At 42.7% G+C, this 27,993-nt stretch overlaps 2 protein-coding genes across 5 annotated transcripts in view; one reads left to right on the top strand and one right to left on the bottom strand.

Moving 5' to 3' along the window:
* Positions 1 to 7,013: 7,013 nt before the first annotated feature.
* On the top strand, positions 7,014 to 13,478 carry rfk (riboflavin kinase). The gene is made up of 4 exons (XM_088994211.1): positions 7,014 to 7,516; positions 8,652 to 8,803; positions 9,726 to 9,828; positions 10,872 to 13,478. Exons 1-4 carry the CDS (start codon positions 7,435 to 7,437, stop codon positions 11,039 to 11,041), a joined length of 507 nt encoding a protein of 168 aa, XP_088850337.1. The 5' UTR covers positions 7,014 to 7,434; the 3' UTR covers positions 11,042 to 13,478.
* LOC148899148 (proprotein convertase subtilisin/kexin type 5-like) overlaps positions 11,508 to 27,993 on the bottom strand; it is a 99,910-nt gene continuing 83,424 nt past the window's right edge. For 2 of the 4 annotated variants that reach the window (XM_088994206.1, XM_088994205.1), the window contains 10 exons: positions 26,820 to 26,903; positions 25,271 to 25,457; positions 24,053 to 24,267; positions 23,690 to 23,932; positions 19,979 to 20,215; positions 19,724 to 19,904; positions 18,230 to 18,447; positions 17,788 to 17,891; positions 17,504 to 17,714; positions 11,508 to 15,026 (listed from right to left, as the gene is read on the bottom strand). In XM_088994206.1, the coding sequence (XP_088850332.1) occupies positions 14,587 to 15,026; positions 17,504 to 17,714; positions 17,788 to 17,891; positions 18,230 to 18,447; positions 19,724 to 19,904; positions 19,979 to 20,215; positions 23,690 to 23,932; positions 24,053 to 24,267; positions 25,271 to 25,457; positions 26,820 to 26,903 (2,120 nt within the window). In that variant the 3' untranslated portion in view covers positions 11,508 to 14,586. The remainder of the gene's footprint in view (positions 15,027 to 17,503; positions 17,715 to 17,787; positions 17,892 to 18,229; positions 18,448 to 19,723; positions 19,905 to 19,978; positions 20,216 to 23,689; positions 23,933 to 24,052; positions 24,268 to 25,270; positions 25,458 to 26,819; positions 26,904 to 27,993) is intronic. The other 2 variants (XM_088994209.1, XM_088994207.1) reach the window with 2 other exon arrangements.

Raw genomic sequence — 27,993 nt, 5'->3', positions numbered from 1 at the left:
CACCTGGTAGCACTCCCTCAGTTGGTCACACACGTGCACTCCCTTCATGTTGTCCTGGTACAGCAGCAAGGGGAGTGGCCTCGGGAGGCCCAAAGACAAACCTGAGCTCTCCACGCTGTCGCTGTCGCCCTCGCCGTCTGTCTCGCGGCCGTGCTGCTCCCCTGGGCTGATACCCACAATCCCCGGCGCAGAGTTCGTGGATAAGCAGCTCGTGACCTTGATGTCCCGTGTTACCGTAGCGACCAGGTTGCCACGCTGGCACTGGTAAAATTCCCCCTGGGACAGCTTACCCACATTTCGAGGGCGGAGGACCTCGGGGAAACCTTTGCGTCCCGAATGAGTAGGCCCGCAGGCATAAAGTCCGTCCTTCAGCAGTCTCTGGAGGAGAGGCACCGAGTTGAACAAGCTGTCTATGAAGAGGTGATGATATTGACCTTCCAGGCCCCGCACAAGCGAGGTGACCACGCGGTATCCCTGCAGCACCACCGCACGGTCCTCACTGGGCCGGCCCACGTGAATTTTAGCTCGGTGGCAGTAACCCGAGCGCGAGTCGCACAGCATCCACACGCTCAAGCCTTTTCTCAGGGGCTTGGAGGGCATGGAGTGAGCGGGCCAAGAATGGCCCTTGGTGACAAGGGCGCTCTTGTCTATGGTCAGACAGCGGTTGGGCGTGTACGCGTCCCACATGGTGTTGTCCAGCACATCCAGGAGAGGCCTGATTTTGAAAAGGCCGTCGTAACCGCGCTCGCCTCGCACGGGCTCGGTCTCCCTGTCGCAAAGTTGTAGATACTGGGTGAGCTTCTCAAAGCGCCTCGCCGTCATGGTCTTTTTAAAGCCGGCGTTGCCGATGAAAATGTCACTGGCCCAGTACATGCCGCTCTCTGGCAGCTGATTGATGCCCATAAGGATGTTGAGGCCCACGTAGGCTCTCATCTCCCTGGCGTGGGTCGGGTGCCAAAGCGAGTCTGTTTTGCCGCTCCTCCTTTGCCGGTAGAGGGCGTAGTTGTTTGTTTGTTCCACCATGTGTTCAAAAAGCGAATCTGGGAAGAGTGTTTGGAAATAGTCGCGGGGCTCGGCGTCCTCTCCCAGCGAGTGCTGAGGGCCGCTGGAAGCATTAAAAGTCTCGATCGAAATCACCTGGTCCGGTTCGCCCCAGAAGTCCGGAGACGTGCAGTCCTCGAACAAGTCTTCATCGTAGCCGAGAAAGCTCGCTCGCTCCTCTTCCTCTTCCTCCAAATCGGAGAAATCGAGGTCAGAGTCGTTCGAGGCGACATCGGAGCAGTTAGTGGAAGTGGAATAGTAGCACTCCTCCGAGTTGTCCTCCTCTTCGTGCTTGAGTCCATTGCTCCCAGTTACCAAAATGATGTTGCAGCCCGGCCCGGCCACAAGGCTGCCGGCGGCCGCCGCAGTCGCCGCAGCCGCCGTAGCCGCGTTCGCTGAGCAATTCTCCCCCGCGCCACCTCCGCCGTTGACACCGTCCTCCTCTTCCTCCTCGTACTCGCCCTCCTCCTCCTCCTCCCGCGCTCCGTCTTCGTCGTCGGAGTCCGGCTTTTTGTACGGAATTTCAAACCACTTCACACCGGCAGAAAGATTTAACGGGTACTCTTGGCCGTCGCACGCCGCACTACTTTCTGTATCCGCGCTGGTTTCCAAAATGGTAAAAAGCTCCCTTCCGTTTCTTGCCGTCGCCATGTCAGGGTATTAAAGTCCCCCTGCATGAGTCCCCTTTCGGCGTGTTCTTTTCCACGCGGCGGGGAAATAGACGCGCAAAGCAGTCATCCGAAGTGAGTCGATGTGCTGTGCTGGGCAGTTGCTCGGACAAACGTTGAACCTACGCGGCGTTTGAGGGCTCCATTCGCATTGTTTCCGCTCCCGGTTCTTTGTGGGCTTCGCAGCGCAGTGTGGCCGCAGACGTCAGAAGCTGCATGCACGTCCTGCTTGCTAGGGCGTTTTGCGACTGCAGCTGGTGGGGTTGCTAGTTCGCGAGGCTGGCAGATGGCCGCTCGCTCTTCTAATGCCCGCTGGCATTCGGCGTAGCCGTCATCCCGGAGCACTTTGCACAAAAACATCACATTGACTAGGAGCAGCCTCGCGGGACGCACTTTTGTCATGGTCACAACAAGCGGGTTCATCCACAACACTCAACTCTTATTTCTAGTGAGTGGCACCTTTCCATCATTGGCGAGATGCTTCCACACACGTGTGCATCCCGACCACAATGCGATGATGCACATCAAATGGCAGTGTGGAGTGAGCACAGCGGCAGCGTGTTCATTCATAAACATGTGTCTTCTCTCTGACAGGTTCTTACATGAACCTGAAGCCCTATAGGCTATTGTGGAATTAGGGACCTCCCTCACTTTTATGAATGTGGGCAGATACATTCGTGTGTGTATTACTCGCGGGTTGAGGGTGAACAGCTCCCCCTGATGAGATTGATGCTTCCTCTGCAAGTTACTTCGATTGTATACAATACAGCAGCGGTCGGGAGGGAACCGTTTTGACTAAGAGCAAAAAAAACTATTTAGAAATAGTTATGTGTTATACATATATAAGTAATTCACATTTTACGAACTAATTGTTTTTTTTCACAGTTACATTCATGTTAAGTTTCAGAAAACTTAGCTCTGTGGTGTGTGTTAAAATAATGTGTCTTACAAAAGTGTAAATTATAATAACACTAAAATGTTTTAATTGTTTATTTATACATCCAATTAGAATATGTTTTTACAGTTTTTGTTTCACCTTACAAATGAACTGTCTGTATTGTGTCAATAGTTGCTTCATAAAGTGAGTATTGTGGTTAAAATCGGGAGTCTCCCGACCAAATCGTGACACTTAAGTATAGAATTAAGTCCGATGATGACTATTTAGGCTTCAAGGTGTAAGCCTGACCCATATACATGGGGAACATGAATATTCAGCCTTTTGTTCAGCTCTGAGAATCAATTAAAGTTTTCATCGCTCCAAAAGGATTTTGAGCTCGAGTTAATTCACTTTTCTGAACTAATTGTTTTCTTCACAGAATTAAGTTGTTTGATGAAATTAATTCTATTAGTCCATTTAGGCTTCAGCGTACAAACGTGACCCACATACATGTGAAAACATAAAGATTTAAACAAAATGTCAAAGTGTAGTCTTTCAAATAATTTTGTGATAATAAACCATTAATGTGAATGGTTTTCCGTCCCTCGTGATTGGTTAAAAAAAAAACTATCGGAATAGAAGTCAGCTGGCCGGGTCCAAACGCAAAGTTACTAGCCTGCACGCTGCTCAGTAGCTTGCACACTTGGTTTCTGCTGTCTTTTGCAGAAGTATATCGATGCAAATGTAGCATGCGGCTTGTCAAAGTGCCACTCACATTTGACTGTTTCATTACAAATTAGAATCACAGGAGAACCTGTTCTATTCACAAAGGAAAATCCTTCGGTCCATTCAACCTGAAGTGTACAATACTCATCATCCTTTTTTTTCTTTTTGCCATTTTATTTTCTTAGTCCTTAACTATGAGCTAATGACCACGTGGGTTTATTCAAGTAGGGGGTGTTTACCTGTTTTGACAGCAACGGCAACATAGTGCAGTTTCATCTAATCAAAATTGCTCCTGAAGCTAACTAGGCCAATATCATCCACTCCAATTTGCTCTTTCAGCCCACTGCAGATATAAACAGGAAATGAGCAGCCAAAAAGAGATTTTTGTTTTTCTGCGAGCCAGATACAATCATCAAAACTCAAGACTCAAGAGCCATATTTTTCGGACCCCTGTTGTATACAATACAGTGTTGCAAGTTACTGATGTCATACACAATATAAAGTTGTTTGATACAGTGTGAGATTCGATTATGGTCGATACTTGCATAATAATTTTGCAATTATCTGTACCCGATTCCTTTTTCTGAAAAGGGTTCTTACTTTTTGAATATTTGTGAATGACAACAACACAATGAAGAAAAGGTAAAGAAGGTTCAACTATTTCACATCTTGATTGATTGCAATGTTGTGGTCCAACAGGTCAGAAAAAGCTACAAGTAGGCATCGACGTGTGCATTCAATGAGAGGGGGTGTGGAAAGTAGCGCCGGCTGGAGCGCTGTTCGGTCGTGTGCTTCCGCCGAAGAACACTCCGCCAGCCGTGGTGGGTGTGCATTATGAAAATAGTGCTTATTATAAGGTTTAATTTTCATAAATTTGACATTCTTAAGATGAAACGTTTGTAAGATAAGGTGTTTTTAAGTTGAGGTCTCACTGTAGTAATGTGACACAACACAAAAACGCGTAGTCATTCAATTTTAGTAATCTAGTATTTTTCTGTTGTACAATTCAATTGTAATTGCAATATAAGTATATTTATAAGAAAATGTTTCTATCTTTCTAAATTCTCCCCAAATTTGGAACATGTTCAATATTTCTTGGTCACAAGAAAATCTGTTTCTGAACATCTCCTGGGTGTCTTTGTGATGGTTTTTCGACTTTCACAGAATTCACAATAACAGGTTGAAGAGTAATCGTCAGGTTGTTTATTTTAAATGAGCGATATACAACACATTTTTTAATCATAATAAATGTCTTACATGCGTTAAGATACAACAAAAATACACTACACTATTTTCAAATCTGTATTTTAAGATCTTGAACAGATAATTTTTCCTTCCCAGCTCATTTAGTGTTCATTGGTCTCTTTGGATTTTAGCAAAAACAGCAAATCTCTGAATGTGACTTTGTTGCTCATTTGGGTGGTGACCGGTTAAATCGTGTCTTCCTGTTTGGGGAGTGGGGGATGGGCTCGCGGAAGAGTCCCTTTTCCAAATTCCTTTTGCTGTGGCCGGCGTCGACATGGCGGACTAAGCACTGGGCCTTGCAGAAAAAGCAGGCGCGGTTTCTGCATGTTTCCTCACTCCCTGAGCACAACATTCTTGTCACAGTGGGATCGAATTGCCACTATGACTTAGGGGCCTTCGTGTTATTTGTATCCACACGCAGCGGACATGAGCGGTTCACGGCACTGTGATGCAGCATGTTTAGAAACTGTGGGAAATGTGAGAGGCGGAAGTCCTCCAATGTTTGGGCCAAATATAGAAATCAAGGGAAAAGTGCTCACTCTCAGCATTTTCAGGCCCCCTGGAGCAGAGTGCCGCAGCAGACCCCTCTGAGAGTCCTTTGGTGGGGGGAGGGGGGACGCTAACCAATTGTGGCTCAGTCAGATCCTCTAACACATGTTCATGTGTGTTGCTGCATGAGTTCAGATCAGGCCTGTGTGCGCGCGTGCGTGCTTTCAGCCAACAAGATGGACCGGCCCTGTCCTTCTGTCACTTCCATGAATGCTCTGTGCGGGTCGGATGTGTTTGGAGCTGATGTTTTCTTTCAACAACAATTTCCTGCTTGATCTGATTTGAAACACAGAAAGGTGGTTCAAAAAAAAGCAAGCGAATCCTTTAAAATTCAAACCAAGTCATTGAGTTTTCCCTAACAAGAAATTGTACTGAAATTGAATCAGAGGAAAATGGAAATAAAAATAATTTAAATGTTTTGAAAGTCAAGAGATGGAATTATCATTGTATTGCATAAAGTTTTCAATATCGATTGAAAAATTGCTCATTATATTAGATTTCTACGGAAACGGCCATAATATGTGACGAAGTGGTATGCAAAATATTTGCAGGCAGCGGACTCTTGTGGTACTATTGCAAAACAGCAAAATGGTCATTTCACAGGCTATGATTTTCTGGCAGCTACATTGTAATACTAATACGCTAGTATCAACACCCAAATGTGATTTGATTCTGTTGCGGTAGTCAGTCTGGCATCAGCCTTAGCGTTTTAACAGTAATCAAAATGATAACTTTTCGTAGCGTTTGAAAGTACTCACGAGAGAACTGCCGTACAGCAGTGTCAATCATTGGTCTGGGAACTCGACAAACATTTTATTTTGCGCATGCTCTTAAAAAGGCTTCACAATATCCGGGTATCACATGATCAGATCGTTTCGCAGGTGATATCAATCAGGAAATTTCCTCAATCGTGTCTTTGCCTCACACACACACACATCCACACGCTCCACAGATTCTATAGCCGTATCATGGGCCTCGGAAAATACAGTCATTATTAGTAATTTAGTTAGTATTCACAGAACGATGAAGAAATGACATTATTTATATTTAACATTTATAACCTGTTCAAGTCAAGGTTGACCCCATTTGAAGACATTACTATGCTTCAAATGATATGTCTCAAGTGATACAAAATACACTACATAAATAAATACAATGTTGAAAGCAGTGCATGCTACACTTGACCTCCACCGAAGCAGTTGCAGGTCATATTTGAACTGTGTTCAACGGATTTTAGATTTAGTGGTGTATGTTAGATCGAAAAAAATGTAATAATCGTGAAACTAATGAAACCGCAGAACAGTCATTGTCAACGGCATATCATAAGCTTTGTGGAGGTTCAGTAAAATCGATTTTTATTTGCATTGCAAAGCGAAGGGGTATAATAAGGGAAACAGAGGACTGTGTTTTGGCACCACCACTAGATGGCGTTAATACGCCGAATACTGGACAAAGGCATCTGCCTATTTTTGTATTGTCTTTAAACATGGATTTCGTAATATCAAGGACTAAAACATCCATCCATTTTCATAAATGTTATCCAGAAGAATGTCGCAGGAATTGCTGGAGCCTGTGTCAGCTGACTTTGGGTGGAATAACCTCTGATCTGAACTCCAGTCACAGGGCACTCAAAGAAAAATAAACCGAAACACCTGCATTCACACTGTCAGTGACTGGGAACCTGTCCCATTCTGCCCGCACGCATGTCAGGCACTATCGGCGAAGGCTTAAAACTTGAACCGGGAACTTAGTTCGTCGTTGTTCCTCCATTCGATATTACTGACGGTGATAAAGAATGATTATTTTTCTGACATGATATAATGCACCATGTGGCTCCTTCCGCAGTCACGGGTTGATGACGTCAACACGTAGGACGTGCAAAAAAACGGACCAACCTCCGACGAGAACATGTTCCGGGGTTCTGAGCTAAATGCTCAGTGGAGTATTCGGGCTCATCTTCACATTGGACCTTGTCGAGCAATCAACACCAACAGCGAAACCGTCTTAACTCAGGGAACTGTTGAACCGGAACCAAACCCACTGTTGAATAATTCTTTATTTGTTTTTATTCACTGTTTTAATTATTTTTATTTGCTTACGTGTTAATGCTAACTACCCTAGCTCGCGTAGCAGGTGAACTTGTATCATTCGGCTTTGACCAAATACTTGTCGCTGTTCTCTTCCTTTGGAGACAACGAAGTACTTTTCAGTGGACTTCAACGCGATCCCTCATCTCGGCTGTTTTTTAACCGTGTCGGGACTTCTGGACTTGTTCCTGGCTCGAGGTCACCCGTTCACTCCGGCTCTTTATCAAATCCCCCGGAGGGAATGAAGAGCTTGCCGTATTTCTGCCGAGGAGAGGTCGTTCAGGGCTGCGGAAGAGGCAGCAAAGAACTGGGGATACCGACTGGTATGTCCCTTTATCGTTTAATGGCTTTGTGTCTCGTTATTTTTGTTTGGTCTCTTATGGTTTAACAGCCGAAAACTTGCGTCTTCAATGACAGCGGTCAACAGCCTTGATGATATTGACAGCTACCTATTGGATACTAATTTCCTCTAAGGGCCGTCAGTTTGATCAATACTTAAATATGGCAGCTGATCAAATTATTTTGAATGACACGTTATCAGTAATGAAATATACTTATCAATAAACACAACCAGTCAAAGGCACAGGTTGTGGGTCCGTACTTCAGTCTGCTGCTCTACGAGAGTACACTGAACAGAGTAACTATTTCTCGCAATAATTATCAACAATGATTTAACAAGAAAAAAAAAACAAGCAAGTTATGTTTACAGCAGACCCAGCAAGTTATATATATTGTATAATGAAATTTTATTTACCTTGATGATGGTCGTTGACGTAGTTGCCTCTTGATGATATCCGAGTTAAGTTGCCGTGCTTTCTCTGCGATAATACCCTCACTCGCACTGTCCCCTGCTAGCTGCTTTATGTTAATCCAAATCAACAGAGGTTTTTCAACCTCTTCTATTGCCTGAGACCCTTGCTTAGACAACACAGAAACATACTTAGCCACACGTAGCAATGGTCGACTTAGCGTACTGGTACTGGGATGCTAAGTCACACAAACGCACACGTGTTTTTTGATGATCTCCTTCTTCTGCTCGACCGTAATTTTCTTTTGTGTCCTCTTCGGCTTAACACAAGCCTGTGGTAGGATCTTTTTCAGTCCCATAATAGCAAAAGTACTCCACTCGATAACAAACCAGATCTGCACTCAAAGGTGGTGCCGAAAATGGTCCGCCAGCCACCTGTTCGACCGTGTGGTTTGGTGTTCATCCGCCGAAAACTAGTCCGCCAGCCACTGTGGCGCTGTGTGGTTTGATTCGTTCGTTCGTCAGCCGAGACTATAGACTATATGCTTGCGAATTTAATGTTCGTGAGCTGAAGCGTTCGTATGCAGAGGTATCACTGTATTTATTTTTAGCATTCCTCTCCCATGTTGCTAATGTCATACTTAGAAAAGTTGTTGAGTTCTATTTACAGGCTTGTGTTTCTCATCAGATTTTCTCAATGTCAATTTTAGCCAACTTCCCTGACTGTGTGGTGGAGCACCTGCCTGCTGATATCAGCACGGGCATCTACTACGGTTGGGCCTGCGTAGGTAACGGCAATGTGCACAAGATGGTGATGAGTATTGGCTGGAACCCGTATTACAAGAACACAAAGAAGTCCATGGTTGGTACCAAATTAATGGCAACTCATGATACTGGGAACGAGGAATCTTCCAAATGATGTTTTAAGGTGTTGATACTAATAATCAAAAAGTGTGATTGGCTGTGTGTGCTTGTGTAAATTTGAGTCATTTTGTAAAAATTACCTTTCTTCCCAAAATGGCAACGTTCAAAATGTGTGTCCTTTTCTAGTTAGTGCTCATGAGACAAAAATTTCACATAAAAAAGTGTGAAATATTTTGTCCTAAAATATGCAAGACATTAACTTTTGTAGAATAAAGACTTTTTTCACTGAAAAAAACACAAAAATTCTTGTCATAAAATAAATGCCTTGTTTAAAAAAAAATCCTAAATGGCAGATTTAGCATGAAATTCAATTTGTCATGTAAAAATGATAATGTTTCACTAGGAAGCATGACTTCTATTTAAAACTATGGCAAATGTTATTCCAAAATAATGGTGTAATTTTTTTTACAGTTTAGTTTATTAACCATATTAACATCCAAGTTGTGATGTACTGTTAATGCCATTGAAAATCGAGCAGTGATTTTGTGCGTCAGAGGCACAATTAGGAGAGTGCTGCGCCGAATAACATACAAATACGAGAGGAAGTTAACTCGCACAAGGGAATGGTGACATATGATGCAACGATAAGCTTATGCATAGCTTATGCATAGCATAAGCTTATGAAATCGATGATGTGTGGAGACTTGCATGCATGCAGGCAGAAAGAGCAGCCATTGATGGCCAGCAAGAAAAAAAAAAGAACTAAAAGAGAACATTGATGTGAGCTGGAATGAAATGAAATGTAACGTAGCGCATAGCCTGGAGCTAAGATGCCCGATTAGCACGGTGGTGGTGGTAGTAAAGCGGGTTCTTTTGAGTACCACGCCGTCATTAACGCATGTGTGCTTCTGTTGTTCCAGGAGACTCATGTGATCCACAAGTTCAAAGAGGACTTCTATGGCGAGACCCTCAGTGTCGTCATGGTGGGATACATCCGCCCGGAGAGAAGCTATGAATCACTCGGTAAAGCCAATGAGCGCTCACACCCCCCACCTTGTCTTGACTTTTGCGCATTACTGCCACCTTGTTTTTTGCCCAGTGGTTGGATTGGATTAGCCTTTATTAGTCTTGCAGTAGAGACTTTAACATTTAACAGCAGCAAAGTGATGAAAAAGGAAAGGAAAGTAGAAAAAAAATAGGAGCTGCTGTAAAGGCAGCCACTCTCGCGGCGACATCTTGAAGTAAAAAAAACAAACCAAAGACCGTCATTCAATCTTCAGCACTTTCTGCACCCTCTTTGTTATATAAAGCAGTTTGAGATGAAAGAGGAGAGGATCAAAGCATCCTTTTCACCAGTGGATAAAGGGACGTCATGGTGAAATGCGCACGTCTGCTGCAAGCTAAATGTTGAAAGCAAACACAAAGCTGTAGCATTCATTGACGAAAGATATTGTCTCATCTCCTGTCCCACGTAAATCCGCTTCAATTCCAAGTCAAGACGCTTCTTCTCATCGTGGGCTCCTCAAGCCATGCATGCATCCATCCAGCCGCAGACTGTCCAACAGCACCGACATTTTCGCTGAACAAAGCGGGGCTGTGAAAATGCTGCCCATTAAAGGCGCAAAAAAGCACAATTGCCCCCGTGGTTCTGTTATGCAGTTTAAAATTAAGAAGATAAAACCTGTTTTGTGAGTAAGAAGTGGAAATTCAATCCAACTGAAACTTATTTGCTTGTGTCAACACAGGCTGCGTGTTGAATTTGACCACGACGCTTTAAATTTCAATTTGAAATGGTGTCTACTTGTAAGTACAGATAACATCCGACTTACGACCAAACGGTCGTCAGTCAAAAGGTCGTAGGTCACAATCCATTCAAAATGTTGAATAGAGACTCGGAGGCTCACAAACTCCCCCTCTTAAAATGTTAAAAATAGGGTCTGGAGGGCGTGGTCGTAAGTACGGGTGGTTGTAAGTCGAGCAGGTCGTAAGTCGGATGTTACCTGTAGATCTAAACGTGTGTGTGTACCCGTTTGTCCATCCTAATGTGCACCGTGGTGTCCATCCAGAGGCCCTGATCGCCGCCATCAACGGGGACATCTCGGAGGCCCAGCTACAGCTGGAGAGGCCCGAACACGTCAAGCTGAGGGAGGACAACTTCTTCACCAGCCATTCCACATCCGTTTCAGCCGCCTCGTCCTCTTGCTCCTCCTCAAAGACTTTCATCAACGGCCACTGAAGCCCGGTGATGCGCGTGGCCGGCCGGCCTGTTGCCATGGTGACGCCAGGGTGAAACCTCATCATTACTTTGAATTGTTTTGGACTGTCTGTCTTGTTTTCAGTCTTTGGGTGTACACACACGTGTACATCTACGCACGCAAAAACACATTAAGTTAGCCAGTGTAGAGACGTGTATGTTTGTCAAGTGACGCTATGCAGAATGACCTTGGACAAAGAAAAGATCGAATCACTACAGGCTAACCCTGACATTTTGGTTCCCTCATTTGTCAAATAATCTCTTAGATACTCGAATGGTGGTCTTGGTAACCGTTTTAGGATTTATGCTTTTGCTCCGTGCCCACTTGTCACACACACAGTGACATTCCAAAAAAAAAAATCAGATTGTAATATCTTCATAATACGTATTTATAACCAAATGATCACATTTGATTTATTTATTTTGCAATATTCTACATTTATTTGTATTTAAAAAAAAACAATGTGTTCTCATAATCACATACAAACATAATCTTCTAAAACTCCAGCAATTTTTTCTCCTACGGATTCAAAACTGTTATTTGGATTTGGATTGGCCTTTATTAGTATTTTTTCCCCTTTTTGTGTGACAATATGTTAGAGAAATTAGTATTTTGATGTAGACATCTCAACGAAAAGTATTTTTTCCCTTTTGTGTACAAAATTGTAACACTAACACAAAAGTACACGTTTCCCCACATCAAAACTATCTTGTAGCAAAATTATGATTTTTTTTTCACAAAAGATGTTTGTCAATTGAAATTAATGTTTTTTTATCATGCCAAATTTTGACCTAAAGTTCAGATTTTGTTCCACAACTTGTTTGTCATTTAAAAAAATATTTAATATTTCATTTTTGTATTCTCATTTGTTTCTTTTTTTAAATACAGTGATACCTCAGTTTACGAAAGCTTTAGCTAACGAACGTTTTGCCTTACGAATGTTAAATTCGCGAGAATATAATCTTGTCATACAAACTATTTTTCGGGAAACACACGGAGCACCACAATGAGTGATATGTCGTTCGCTAACGAGCCTGTACAATTTGAAGAGTAGACAAGCAAGGAAATCAGCTATTAAGGAAGTTTCTAGTGTGTCTGCCTGCATCTGTTGCAATATCACAACTTTCAAAATGTACAACCCAGAGCTCCTTGAGACACTTTATGCAAAAACCTATCCATTCCATCAAGCCATCAATGACCATCACAATGGTCAATAAAATGACTTTATTACACAGTACAGTTGATTTCTTTAATTGCAATACCATAGCACCTTTATTATACATAAAATGTAGTTTTAAGGCTTATTTAGTAGAAAATTATGTTTTATGTAGACCTGGGAACGGATTATTCTCATTTTAATGGTTTCCTATGGGAAATTAATGTTTGGAATACACACTTTTCGCCTTACACACTTTCTGGGAACCACTTAAGTTCATAAGCCAATGTATCACTGTACAACTTTCTCATGTAAAATCTATTTGCAATTTAACTTAAAAAAATACTTTTCCCTGTTTTGTATTTCAGTATTTGGGGGAAAATGTTACAACACAGCTCTTACTAAGGTCTCTGTTACATAACAAATTGAAGTACAATTGTCGAGTTTGGCCTGTAGCTTGAACTTTTCTTTGCACATAACTATGAAACATTGACGGAAGCGCAAAGTCCACTCACTCGGCAGGGACACACTTTTCCCTCCTATTTGTTCTCAGTTCATTTTTGTCTATATCCTGTTTGGTGTTAATTTATAGAATAATATATATATATATATTTACAGTAAAGTCTCGTTATATCGATATTCTCGGGAGTCTGAAAAAATATCGATATAAGTGGATTATCGATATATCCGATCCTGCGGCATGTAAATTTTCTCCTTGCGTTCATAGAAAAAGTATCGTAATAAGCAGTATTATCGATATAACCGATATCGCTATAACGAGACTTTACTGTATTTGTGTAAATGATTAGTGCATAGAATGTGAATCATTCTGTCCGGGCCATTGAAATGTTCAGATTTTTATTCTCTCACTGTCCTGTTCTTCAAACTTGTATTTAAAAAAAAAAGAAAACTGGAGCGTCCACAAAGTCTGGGTACAATGGAGTTTTCATGGTTACTTGACTTGTTTTGCTGAGATGTGTACTTGAGGACAGATTTGAAACCACGAGACGCATTATGAGTCACCTGGATTTTGCAAAACGCATCAAATCACAAATTGGAAAATCATGTTGAAAATACAGTATTTCTCAACAATGCATTTGTTAATTGTTTTTAAGATGTTTTTATTTCCATGGACCCAGAATTTATGGACAACGCGTAGAAGCTTACTCTGACCACAATTTAATGCGCAACGAGAAACTGTGACGATCGTCCATTTTTTTCATATCATCCAATAAATCTTCAAAGATTTTACAACAATAATATTATTTGAGTTAGAGTATTTTTAGGGTGGGAGTGAAATAACATTTCAAGTGTGTGTGCATGTGTGTGTTTTTAGCCTATCCCAGCAGCTGTCTTAGGGCAGTAGGTGGGGGACACCCTGAACTGCTAACCGTCCACTGTGAGGACTGGTTATTTTTGTTTCCTATAAGTTGTGGGTTTTTCTTTCGTATTATAAATATTTTGGAGTGTATAAATGGTACTCAAGTTTATCCACTTCAAATTACGGTACCTTGTTTTTCCACTCATAAAAAATGTTTGAATGTTAAAACATAAGAGTAATGTTTCACCTAAAATTATTTTCACCACCCAAAAACAAATTGTAGGTAAAATTTTAGACCCCATGACCAAAAACATTGGGTCACATAACTTTTTCATGGCAAATTGTGACTTGACATATAACTTGAATTCTCTTTAACATTATGAAGTAGAGTTATGAGTTTTTGTCTGCAAATTTTCGGATTTGTTTTTGTTACTTTTTTTTTTTTACATAAAATTTCATTTGCTTAACTCATTCACTGCCAGATGTGCAAAAATGTGTCTGTCCATTGCAGCGCCAGGGTTTTTGTCAGTCACTTGAATTCCAGGACCCACAGAATATTGAGTTTTAGGACTACATAAACATTCAATCCAGCGTTAGAAACCTTCGCCTCTCTTCTTCCATCAGAAAAAAGGAGGTAATTCCTAAATGATATGGGTCTGGAGTTATATGAGCTTGAAATGAGGGCGGCTGTCCAAGAGGCAATGCAATACATACATGTTGGTTTATATAGCGCTTTAACAACAGTTGAAGTTGGAACAAAGCGCTAACGTGGAAAAAAGGGTAATGCTGCCCCCTTGTAGAAAAGAAAAAAATATTGCCAGAGGCCATGGCCAGCGTTTTATCAGCATCCAAGCATGAAAAAAACAAAACCCGAACAAATTCGGGAATGGCGCTCTACGTCATATTTTTGTTACCGAATAAATTTGTGAATGGCAGTGAATGAGTTAAGACTGTCCTTTTTTTTTCATCAAATAACCTTTTGAACATAAACTGTTTTCTTTTGACCACACAAAGTGACCGGTGTGCTATATCAACTGACTTGGACGTATTCAGGTGTAGGTGTAGCTTTCATCGTCATACTCCAGCTCAATGTCATCCTCCTGCTCACCCAAATAGCCGTACTTGAACTTCCTGTAGACAGTGCCATCTTGTCCCATGTATACGATGTCATCCTCATCGTCGTCATCATCCTCCGCCTTGACGATTCTGTCGCTGTACTCCCCGAAGGAGGAGGTGACGGCTTGCTGTCTCACCTCTACCACTTCGTTGTTGTCCAGTTTCTGGTAGTCGCCGCCTTTGGTTTTGACCTTGATGGTGGTGGCCGTGGCCCGTGCCTTGGAACGTGCGTTGAGGAATACAAACACCCCAACGCCGACTGACAGGATCAGAAGGACGAAAATAGTGGTTGTCAGTTTGGCCCCGCCTCTGCGTTCTCGCTCCAAGTCGGCAGCATCTTTCAGCACAAAATTGACATCCAGGATGCACTCCACTGGAAGAACAAGTTGGAAATCACAAGTTTACTCAGGAACACTTACAGTAGTATAGTCGCCCATTACTGCACATATGAGCACTTCACGCTTCACAAATGCACATACAGTAAAGTCTCGTTATATCGATATCGGTTATATCGATAGTACTGCTTATTCGTTGTACTAAGTTCATCCTGTCTACTTGATATCTAATATTAAGCAGATTCTTTACAAATCTAACAGCACAAGACATAACCCAGCTACTTCAGTTCATTGCCACATCCACATATTTCCAATTCAGAAACGCCATATACAGGCAAAAAGAAGGGTTCGCCATGGGGGGCCCACTCTCAGCGCTTTCAACAGCCCCGGAAATATACAAACCAACACTATGGAAACGGTATGTGGACGACATTCTGGAGAAAATCAAAACAGGACATACACAACAGCTTACGGAACACCTCAACTCCATAGACACCACATGCAGTATCAAGTTCACCCATGAAGAGGAAATAAACCAATCCATCGCCTTCTTGGACTTGAACATACACCACACAGACAACGGGGACATTAAAATAAAAGTACACAGAAAACCCACACATACTGACCAATATCTCCTTTGGACATCTGAACACCCCACTATTCATAAGTTGTCAGTTGTCAGAACATTACATGAGCGCACCACAATGATCACGGACCCGGAGGACAGAACACAGGAGGAAAAACATACAACACGCACTACAAAATGCCAATATCCTCAGTGGGCAATAATTAAAGGGGCAGAGCAGGTCAAAAACAAAAACAACACAACAAACAAGAACACAGAGCAATGGTAACATTGCCGTACAAGAGAGGGATCACAGAACGCATACGAAGAGCACTGAGGAAACACAACATAAACACACCGGTCAAACCACACACACAACTCTCCGACAGCTCTTTGTACACCCAAAGGGCAAAATAAATGCAACTCAATATATGAAATCCCATGCAAGTCATGCAATAAATCATACATCGGGGAGATAGGAAGGAGTTTTAATACAAGAAAAGAAGGAGTGTGAGAAGGAGACAGCAACAATACAATCAAGAGCAATAAAAGAACAAGCACAACAGGAACAGCATAAATCAGCCATCACAGACCACTGCAAAAGAGAAAATCACATCATGGACTGAGAGAAGGCCAGAGTCATCCGCACCGAAGACAACAAACATCAGCGCTGGATCAGGGAGGCTATTGAAATCCGGAAGCGAGGACCAAGGACCATCAACAGGGATGAGGGAGCTTACATGCTCTCTACTACCTGGGGCAGTATCCTGGAGGGACGAGAGGACAGCGGGGGGCGTGGCTTGGCTGTCAGATCTGACAAGTAGGTCACGCCCTCATAGCAACACCAGCTGAAAATGGCGCGTCACAACAACATACGTGACACTCTGACGAAGGCGGAAGTAGTCGCCGAAACATGTCACCTATTTGAACACCTACAATACACTGTCTGTAAGTAAAGAATCTGCTTAATATTAGTACTGCTTATTACGATACTATTTCTATGAACTCAAGGAGAAAATTACATGCCCGCAGGATCGGATATATCGATAGTCCGGTTATATCGATATTTTTTCAGACTCCCGAGAATATCGATATAACAAGACTGTAATTGCATTTATTTTCACGTGGAAGCTCGTCACAGTGATTTTGTTCTCATCCAACATCCAACCATCAAACATGAACCGTGTCAATGCAACAGCAAAAGAAGAATACAAAAGGCTATTTTTAACATATGTGTCCATAAAAATGTGTCATTTTTAAAATACTTATGTTTTTTTTTGTATTTCCATACTTTTGTGTCCCTTTTAAAAACAATATTTTTGGTTCTGTACTTGACATAATTATTGTATAATATTTTATTTCTTTTCAAATGATCTAATCTAATCTAATATACATAATATCCGTACAATAATAATAATCATAATGATAATAATAACAAGAATATATATATATATATAATCAAATATAATACAATATAATATACATTAATAATATTACTAATAATAACAACAGTAATAATAATATGAATAAGAAAAGCATAAAAACAAGAATAATAATAACAATAAGAATATATATAATATAATATAATATAATATAATATAATATAATATAATACGTAGTATAATCATATTTTCTGTTTTTTTTTCTGAATCAATTTAGACGTCACATTACTATTCCACTTACAATTTCCCGCCCTGACACAAAACTATACATTTCCCCATGAATTAATGTAAAAATGCATTCTTTTTTATTTAAAAATATTTTTTTATATATTAATAATATATAATTAATAATATATATTTTTTGCAACTTTTCATTTAGGAAATAACAGTTTCAGATAAAATGATGAAAAAGGGGACAACATTTGTAGATGCAACATTGGCTTATTTCCTTCCTTTTGCTCCAATTGTTCCACTGCGGCGTTCCTAATAATGTGTCTGCTCATCTTACTTAATGAGGCGGCACAGTCGCAGCACTGCCAGCCCACCGGCCGGTTGGCGGGCGACGTCCGATCGTGGCAGCAGCTCAGGCAGCGCCCGTCGTCACTGAGGATCTGCGAGGCAGGGCACTCGGTGCAGTTCCAAGCTCCCCCGCCGCGACAACCCAGGCAGGACGGGTCGCACCGCCGGCAGTCCAGCGTGTTGCTCTCCAACGACTGCTCCTGGAACCAAATCGAAGAAAAAGTTAGTGTTCTGACGTTGACGGAGGTCACCTTATTTGAAGAAGATCAAGACCTGGGAGGCTAAGTAGAAGCCAATCATACACCGGGAATCACAGATGCTGGAGCCAATCAGACTGTATCCATGGTAACATGACTCACAGGACATGGCGCCGGCGCCTGGACGTACACAATTGTCTATTAGTTACATTCAGATACAGTATATTTCATTTAAATTAATTGTCGCAGCTTCAGCTGTTGTTAAAGCACTATGTAAATCAATATGTATTGTATCGTATTGTAAAATGCAGACTTATGTTATGATCCATACATACAAACGGACATGCGTGCATACATTGTGGTCATTGATTTATGATCCATTCACAAAAAACAAATACATTTATGGCTCTTTTTAATGACACTGAATGACTGCTATAACGCTTAATTTATGAGGGCAATAATTTCCCAGCAACGACGCTAGTAACCTGAATCAGCGTGACAAAGAGCGATTCCCAAACCTGTGCAGGTCTTGCACGTGGGGTGGCACTTAAGACAGGTGTGGGTCCAGCTGTGATGATAGTATCCCGGCGGGCATTTTTTCATGCAGCGATTCTGGTGTTTGGCGTAGACAAAGCCGTTGCGACAACTCAGGCAGTCGGTGTCGGCGGGCCCCCGACAGCGACTGCAGGCAGGGTCACAGCGCTCGCACGTCAGGCTGCTGCTATTGCCAAAATGACTAGAAATAGAGACATGAGAGCAGAGGTGGGAGTGAGTCAATAAGAAGTTTCAGGCAAGTCCCAAATGAATCTGACAAAATAATGTTCATCAAATATGAAATATAGTGTATGTGCGTGGACTATATCCATCCATCCATCCATCCATCCATCCACCTGTTCGTCCATAGGTCTGTCCATCAATCCATCCGTCTGTCCATTCATCCATCTATCCATCCACCTGTCCGTCCGTAGGTCCGTCCATCCATCCGTCTGTCTGTCCATCCATCCATCCATCTGTCCCTCCATGCATCCATCCATCCACCTGTCCGTCTGTAGGTCTGTCCATTCATCAGTCCGTTTATCCATCTATCCTCCCATCCGTCTGTCTGTCCACCCATTCATCCATCCATCTGTCCGTCCATCCATCAATCAATCTGTGCATCCGCCATCCATCCATCCATCCATCCATTTGTCCATCTGTCCGTCCATCCATCAATTCGTCCATCCATCCATCTGTCCGTCTGTCCATTGGTCTATCCATCGATCTGTCCGTCCATCCATCCGTCGGTTCATCCATCCGTACATGTGTCCATCCATCCATCCATCCATCCATCCATCCATCCATCCATCCATTTGTCCATCTGTCCGTCCATCCATCAATTCGTCCATCCATCCATCTGTCCGTCTGTCCCTCGGTCCATCCATCGATCCGTCCGTCCGTCCATCCATCCGTCGGTTCATCCATCCGTACATGTGTCCATCCATCCATCCATCCATCATCCATCCGTCTATCCTTCCATCCATTCCCACCAACCCCATCTCACTCATCCATCCGTCTGTCCGTCCGTCCATCCATCCATCCATCTATTTCCCAATTTACTTATCCTCACAAAGGTCGCAGGGTGTGCTGGAGCCTATCCCAATCACATTTGGGGAGCAAGCAAGGGACACCCTGAACCGGTTGTCAATCAATATACAGAGACAAACAATTATTTACTCTCACATTCAGGTGCATGTTGCCATGCATGTTTTTGGAATGTGGGAGTACCCGGAGAAGACCCACACAGGGAGGCCGGAACGGTGATCGAACATGGCACCTCTGCACTGTGGGGTCAAAGGTCTAACCACATTACCTGGCCCACATGCATTAAAATCTATCTTAAAATGGAACGTATTGAATATTTACAGCTGTAAAAAAATAATGTGTTGAAAAGTTCACGACCACACAGGAAAAAAAATACGATTTGAAAAATGTGACAAAGGGAGAAATTGGGGAAGGAACATTGCACTACTGACCTCTCAAAACAGGTTTGTACGCAGCTCCTGCCCTGCCTGAAGAAACCCGTTCTACAGGCGAAGCACTGCACGCTGTGGCGTCCGGCGCATGAGGCGCAGCTCGTGTGGCAACGCTCACAGGTGCGCTCTTCCTTGTCGTCGCCATAGTAACCGGCAGGACACTCCTGCACGCATGTGGCATCTGCCCAAAAAAAAAAGGAAAACGTTGATGAAAAGAGTCTTGCGTTGAAAGGAGCGTGTGTGAGTAGCACTCACTGAGCAGGAAGCGCGGCGGGTCGCAGCTAAGGCAGCCATTCGGGCCGGGGCCTTTGGAGCAGCTTCGGCAGGTGGCATGACACGGACGGCACAGCCCGCCGCCGTCCTTGTACGTGTGCGGAGAGCATTGGCTGTACCACACGCAGTGGCCGCTGGCATCCAGGCGGTGCGTTGACCCGCAGCTGAGGCATGCCGATGGCTCGTTGCCCGAACAAGTCAGACAGGTGCGATCGCAATCTGGATGCACGTGACCAACATTCTCAAAAATTTCAAACATTCAAACATGATCAGTGCTTCTCAAACTTGTAAAAAAGATTCAAAGCTCTCCAAGTAAAGACCACCATTAAAATACAATCGCAGTCACCATCGCAAAGCAATTTGTTTTTGTAATCCAAAATTTAAAAATTATATGTTAATAAATACCACAAACCAATTCCCAAAATGTAATTTAAATACAGTGATACCTCGGTTTACGAACGCTTTAGCTCACGAACTTTTCATCTTACAAACATTACATTCATGAGAATATAATCTTGGCAGACGAACTAGTTTTCGGGAAACACACGAAGCACCACAATGGCTGGCGGACTAGTTTTCAGAGGAAGAACACCAAACCACACGTCCGAACAGCGCCACCGTGGCTGTCGGACCACTTTTCCACACACCCGTTCTCTGAGTCCTTACGTGGCATATATGGTTTGCTATCGAGTGGATACTTTTGCTTTTTTGGGAACGAAAAAGACCCTATCACAGGCTAGTGTTCAGCCGAAGAGGACACAAAACAAAATTACAGTCGAGCAGAAGAAGGAGATCATCGAGAAACACGAACGAGGTGTGCGTTTGTGTGACTATCGTCCCAGTACCATTGCTGTTTCTGTGTTGTCTAAGCAACGGTCTCAGGCAATAGAAGAGATTGAAAAAGTTCTGTTGATTTGGATTAACGAAAAGCAGCTCGCAGGTGACCGTGTTAGTGAGGATACTATCAGCGAGAAAGCGCGGCAACTTCACTCGAATATCATCAAGAGGCAACTCCATCAATGACCATCACAAAGCTAAATAAAATGACCATTATGCAGTACAGTTCCATCCATTTTCCGTAGCGCTTATTCCTCATTAGGGTCGCGGGGGTTGCTGGAGCCTATCTCAGCTGTCTTCGGGCACGAGGCGGGGGACACCCTGAATTGGTTGCCAGCCAATCGCAAGGCACACAAAGACGTACAACAGTCACTCTCACACTCACACCTAGGGACAATTTGGATTGGTCAATCTGCCTGCCATGCATGTTTTTGGAGTGTGGGAGGAAGCCGGAGGACCCGGAGAAAACCCACGCGGACCCGGGGAGAACATGCAAACTCCACACAGGGAGGCCGGACCGGTACGCGAACCGGCGACCTCTGCACTGTGAAGCCGGTGTGCTAACCACTGAACTACCGGGCCGTCCTCATACGGTACAGTTTATGTCTTAAATTACAATACAATAGCACATTTATTATATTATATTATATTATATTATATTATATTATATTATATTATATTATATTATATTATATTATATTGTATTCTCCACTGCAAGACTAATAAAGGCAAATCCAATCCAATCCAAAATAAGGTATGTTTTGTGTAGCTTATTTAGTAGAAAATTAAGGGTTATGGGGACCTGGAAACAAATTATTCTCATTTTTAATGGTTTCCTATGGGAAATTAATGTTTGGAAGACACACTTTTCGCCTTACACACACTTTCTGGGAACCAATTAAGTTAGTAAGCTGATGTATTACTGAACAAATTTACTTAAAGAAGAACTCCAGTTAAAATAATATATGTGCAATAATTAGTTCTATGTGCCCTCATGACTAAAAATGCGGTCTTGTGATTAACTCATTCATTGCCAGACGACGTGCAAATATGTGTCCACTCCAGTGCCAGGGTTGTTGTCATTTTCACTCAAATTCCAGGACCCACAGAATGTTGAGTTGTAGGACTACAATGAACATTCAATTCAGCGTAAGAAACCTTAGACCAGGGGTCGGGAACCTATGGCTCGCGAGCCATATATGGCTCTTTTGATGATTGCATATGGCTCGCCGATAAATATTACATATTATAATACATATTGTCGTTTTTTTCGTCGTTCATTTCCCATTGGGGCTGCAGTTGGCGGAAAGCGCAATTTTGATTGGATGACACTGACCTAGAATGGCCGAAAGCGCCATGTTGATTGGATGATAGTGGCCGTCATGTTGAAACAGGGAAACGGCCCTTTAAATGAGCCCAACTTGTGCACTTCAGCCTGAACGCACCGGAGCATAAGAGGAGAGAAAATGTTCTGATTCTAATTTGCAATGAAACAATACCATCGAATGTCAGTGACATTTTAACAAGCCCCATGTTAACATTAGCATCGACATACTTCTGCGAGAAGTAGATTGCAGATAGCAAGTATGGAAGCTTATGAGCCGTGTGCAGGCTAGCTAGCAGTAACTTCGCCTTTGGACCGGCAAATTGAATTTCATTCCGATCGTTTTCCTGGATTTTTACCAAACACGAGGAACGGAAAACCATCCATGTTAACGGTGAGTACTATCACAAAGTTATTTTAAATTGTACATTCTGATATTTTGTTGAAAAGTAGCCGCGCGCGCGCGTGTGTGTGCGCGCACGCGAGCGTTTGTATGTGCGCGCGGGCGTGCGTGTGGCTCTCGCTGAAAAACATTTGTAAATATTTTACTTTTATGGCTCTCTTAGTCAAAAAGGTTCCCGACCCCTGCCTTAGACTGTCTTCTTTTTTCAGAAAAAAAAACGAGTTATATGGGTCTGGAGTTATATGAGCTTGAAATTGGGGCGGCTGTCCAAAATACAATACAATACAATACAATACAATACAATACAATACAATACAATACAATACATACATACTGATTTGCTGTGGCGACCCCTTGAAGGGAAAAGCCGAAAGGAAAAGACGAAGACATACATATTGGTTTATAAATGCTGCCCCCTTATGGAAGGGAAAAACATTGACAGGGGTCGGAAAGGAGCTTTATTGGCAACCCCCCCCCGCAAGAAAAACCGGAACAAATGCTGGAATGGCGCTCCACGTCAATTCCAGAATAAATTTGGGAATGGCAGTGAATGAGTTAATATTGCCTTGAGGGAATATTAATGACATTTAAATGTCAAGTTTTCATTCATCTCATGGATTTTCCTGCTCGGTGTGTTGTATTTTGCCACTTTTCATCATATTTTAATTTATTTGTGCCCTTTTTGTTACATTTTAAATTAACTTCTCATTGCATGTTTAATCAGTCTTCACACATTGATGTGGTTTTATTCTATTTTATATCGTTTTTGCTATTTCTTTATTGTATTTTCTTTCCACTATACACTATTTGCATTTTGAATGTTTCATTATTGTAAAAATTATACAGATTTGAATTGTATATTTTTTTATACATGTATTTCAAATCACGGCCAGGTAGTCAAGTGGTTGGCACGGCGACTTCACAGTGCAGAGGTCGTGAGTTCAAATCCTGCTTCGGCCTCCCTGTGTGGAGTTTGCATGTTCTACCCCTGCCTGCATGGGTTTTCTCCGGGTATTCCTGTTTCCATCCACATTCCAAAAACATGCATGGCAGGTTGATCTCCGAAGACCGCTCCGGGCCCCCTCGCAACTCCATTGAGGACAACGGCGTTCGGATATTTCAATTTTACCTCTGCACTCGCTATCAGCGCTCTCGTAGTAAGTGTTGCCGGGACATTGGGGGAGACATTCTCCATTGTAGCGCCGCGCTTTGGGGTTGCGGCACGTGATGCAGTCGTCGGGGTCCGGCCCGTCGCACGAGGCGCAGTCGGCGTGGCATCGAACGCACTCGTTCTGCTGTTCGCTGGGGAAAAAGCCAATGGGACAATTGTCCACACACTTGTCGGCGTGGAGGAAGAAGTAATCTGCACAGTCTGGCGAAGAAGACACAAACATACATAAACAAACCAATCAATGAATCAATCAATCAAATTACGGCGAATGAGGTGTAGAGTTGAAGAAAATCCCCAAAAAACATACCCGTGTGTACTTACTGTGACAAAGTCCGTCTTGGTTGCAGCGGATGCAGTCGGCAGGACAGCGGATACACTGCGCGTCTTTCCTGAAGTAGCTTGGAGGACAGTCTCGCACGCACCTGTGCTCCAACAGGAAGTGGTCGGACTCGCAGCTCAGACAAAAGGAAGCGTTGGCGTGACAGGATGCGCACTCGGGAAGGCACGGGCGGCACGTGCCGCCCACGGGGAAACCTCTGCAAAGGAAAACATGGAAAGCACACATATTTGTTCCGTGGCTACCTTTTTTTTACGCATTAATCCACTCTGTTTATTTTTCTTTTAAATGAATGAATAAAATGAACTAGAATGGTATGAATCATTTCCAGCAACCAGAACCATTTTATTGTGATTTTATACTAAAAAATGAGATTTTTTTTTAAATCAACTTGAAAAAACTGTTGCCTCGTGTGACCGTGATATTTTTTCAAGATACAAATCAAAACTCACTAATATATCCGTTCCCTTTCCTTCCTTCCTTCCTTCCTTCCTTCCTTCCTTCCTTCCTTCCTTCCTTCCTTCCTTCCTTCCTTCCTTCCTTCCTTCCTTCCTTCCTTCCTTCCTTCCTTCCTGTTCCTTCCTTCCTTCCTTCCTTCTTTTTCCTTCCTTCCTTCCTTCCTTCCTTCCTTCCTTCCTTCCTTCCTTCCTTCCTTCCTTCCTTCCTTCCTTCCTTCCTTCCTTCCTTCCTTCCATCCTTTCCTTCTTTCCAGTTTTCCTTCCCCCTTTCCTTCCTTTCTTCTTTTTTCCTTTCTTTCTTAATTAATGTATTTGTTTGTTGATTTATTGCCTTGCTGTTTGAGGAGTCAGTCGTATGAGTGCGCATCACAACTTCACCACTCCACTGCATAACATGGAGCCATCAGCAAATCACTGTGGTTTCCTTGCAGCACAAAGACAGTACCAGCAATGAACCACAATGTTCCAACCGCCAATATACACCAGAGAAGAGGATAACAAGGAAGGACAATACATTAGGTACAACCCTGCTTATGTTTGCATTTTCCCTGTGAAGACTAAATGTTATCACTATCACAATGTCGTTACAGAGTACAACACTGCTGGGTGCATCACATCTAATGAAAAAAACATGTGAACTAAGAATAAAAAAAACACTTGAAGACTTTTTTTCTCCCCACCTCACTCGTACTTCCAATTTGGCTCACAATGAGAAAAAAAAACATAACCTGCAAGACAACTGACCTATCACATTGTTCCACGCAAGACGCTTGTTGCAGATAGAGTCCAGCATGACATCGCAGGCACGCGTCGGTGCCATGACACGCTACACATCCCTCGAGGCAGTCGTCGCAGCGTCCAGATGAGACATTGACAAAGGTGGACACGGGGCAGTGAGTCACGCACGTCTGATCGGACGTCAGGAAGGCTCCTACAAAAATTAATTAATTCATTAAATTGTTAGATGGACACATTCATGTTCATGCTAAACATGCACAAGGGCTTTCTTTTCGACACACTGATACACGCACATGCAACTAAAGTGCTTTCAGTTGTAAATTTTAAAACAATTTTAGTTGCATATGACAGAGAAAACATTTCAGAAGTGTGTAGTTCAGCATTGATTTGAAAGAATTTTATATGTACATGCGCACATTAGTAGTGTGTGTGTGTGTGTGTGTGTGTGTGTGTGTGTGTGTGAGAGTGTGAGAGTGTGTGTGCTCTCGTTTATATGTGGTTATGAGGACAAAAACCTGTTTACACAGTCCCGTCCTGGGGACCATTTGACGTATGGGGACAAAAAACCTGGTCCCCATAAAGAAAACATATAAAAAAAACGTTTCAGAAAGAGTGGTCCCCAGAAGTGATCTCCGAAAAGTGGTCCCCAGAAAGCATAAAAATGCATCTATGTGTGTGTGTGTGTGAGAGAGAGAGACAGAGAGAGAGAGGGAGAGAGAGAGAGAGAGAGAGAGAGAGAGAGAGAGAGAGAGAGAGAGAGAGAGAGAGAGAGAGAGAGAGAGAGAGAGAGAGAGTGTGTGTGCGCTCTCGTTTATATGTGGTTATGGGGACAAAAACCTGTTTACACAGTCCCGTCCTGGGGACCATTTGACGTATGGGGACAAAAAACCTGGTCCCCATAAAGAAAACATATAAAAAAAAACGTTTCAGAAAGAGTGGTCCCCAGAAGTGATCTCCGAAAAGTGGTCCCCAGAAAGCATAAAAATGCGTCTATGTGTGTGTGTGTGTGAGAGAGAGAGAGAGAGAGAGAGAGAGAGAGAGAGAGAGAGAGAGAGAGAGAGAGAGAGAGAGAGAGAGAGAGAGAGAGAGAGAGAGAGAGAGAGAGAGAGAGAGAGAGAGTGTGCGCTCTCGTTTATATGTGGTTATGGGGACAAAAACCTGTTTACACAGTCCCGTCCTGGGGACCATTTGACATATGGTGACAAAAATCCTGGTCCCCATAAAGAAAACATATAGAAAAGTTTCAGAAAGGGTGGTCCCCAGAAGTGATCTCCGAAAAGTGGTCCCCAGAAAGCATAAAAATGTATATATGTGTGTGTGCGTGTGTGTGTGCGCGTGCACTTGTGAGAAATGGAGGTAATCCTGAATCATCCAATAAAAAATATGCACACAAAAATTTGATTAAATTACTTTAGATTAGATTGTCCTTTATTAGTCTCACAGTGGAGAAATTCACAAAACAGCAGCAAAGTTATGAAGAAACAGGAAGGAAAAACATAGATAAGAGCTGCTGTCAAGCTGCTGTACTGAACATGTACACAAGATGTAGACAGACCTTTGTGACAGGTAATGCAGTCGTTTCTGCGTGCATCAAAGCAGGTGTCACAAGAAGGATGACAGAGCTCACACTCTCCTTGTGCTGAAACGTGAAACGCACGCACACACACACACAGACACACGGTCACTCGCTGGACACAAGCAGTGGGCAAAGTCTGCCCAATTTGTGTATGTGGGAGCATCTGGACACGGATTGTTTCCCACAGCAGCTTCTTTTAATTTGAACGATATCAAAGTGTATCGTGTCCACAGGTGGAGCTCTCTTCCATTCACTTCAATGGAACTTCAATGGACTTTAATGCTGCTTGCATATATTTTTTACCACAACTGTCAAAATTTCATTGAACAAGCACATATACAAGTATTGTTCAGTGGTGAGTCGTCAGGGCCTACAAGGCATTCTCTACTGGCCTAAAAAAATCTGAATCACAGACTAATGTGAATTATATTTTGTCCATGAATTCATATTAAAGAATTCCAAATTGTCTTTCAGCTCCCTTTCATTGCTTTTTCCCTGTTGTTCGCCTTCCAGATGTGGTTTTGTTTCACATTTAGCATTTAACCTATTACATTTCAGCCATCCTTTGTTAACAGGGTCAGAAATCTACCTGGACGCCATCACAATCAGTTCTGCAGGCCCTCTCGCCTAAAATAAGTGTTGATGAAACTGTTACTTTAAACAATCAGATTTGGAGTTGGCAACCCAAGGCCTGCTGGATGGCGCTGGAAACGGTAGAGTTTTCGTAAACAATGATTGGCTAGTGACTATCCAATCATAGTATCACTAGCCACTAGTGATAAGAGCATACTGGCCAGAGCTAGCACACCATATCTGTAGCAAGCTGCATGAGCAAATATATTGTTGTGTTGATTTAATAGCGGTTTTGTCAACCCACAATAGTTGAAGGAGGAGAAGAAATGGATTTGCTTGCAGATATACTGTTAAAGCCATTTTCAAGACGGACTTTTCAAGAAAAAATGGACATCATTAAGAAAGGTTGGACAGCTCCGAAGCTAGCAAAAATAGCAAATAATATTGCATTTTTTTAGTTTATAATGAATCCACACTTGCAGAGTAAAAATTCGAACAGTTTAATGACGGTATTTCTTAAGTTTCTTCCAGTCAAAAGTTATTTCCTGCCCAACGGCACCCTATAGTGGACGTGTAGTGA

This window comes from Hippocampus bargibanti, linkage group LG04 (assembly GCF_051943395.1).
Source record: "Hippocampus bargibanti isolate YZ-2025 linkage group LG04, ASM5194339v1, whole genome shotgun sequence".
Taxonomy (NCBI): domain Eukaryota; kingdom Metazoa; phylum Chordata; class Actinopteri; order Syngnathiformes; family Syngnathidae; genus Hippocampus; species Hippocampus bargibanti.
This window is presented reverse-complemented; position numbering and strand designations above follow the sequence as displayed.

What these genes read in the sequence shown, in the direction of transcription:
- rfk (XM_088994211.1), top strand. Translation starts at nt 7,435, where the DNA reads ATGAAGAGCTTGCCGTATTTCTGCCGAGGAGAGGTCGTTCAGGGCTGC. An exon ending in AGAACACAAAGAAGTCCATG is followed by an intron (nt 8,804 to 9,725) that starts GTTGGTACCAAA and finishes CTGTTGTTCCAG; the next exon opens with GAGACTCATGTGATCCACAA. An exon ending in GAGAAGCTATGAATCACTCG is followed by an intron (nt 9,829 to 10,871) that starts GTAAAGCCAATG and finishes GTGTCCATCCAG; the next exon opens with AGGCCCTGATCGCCGCCATC.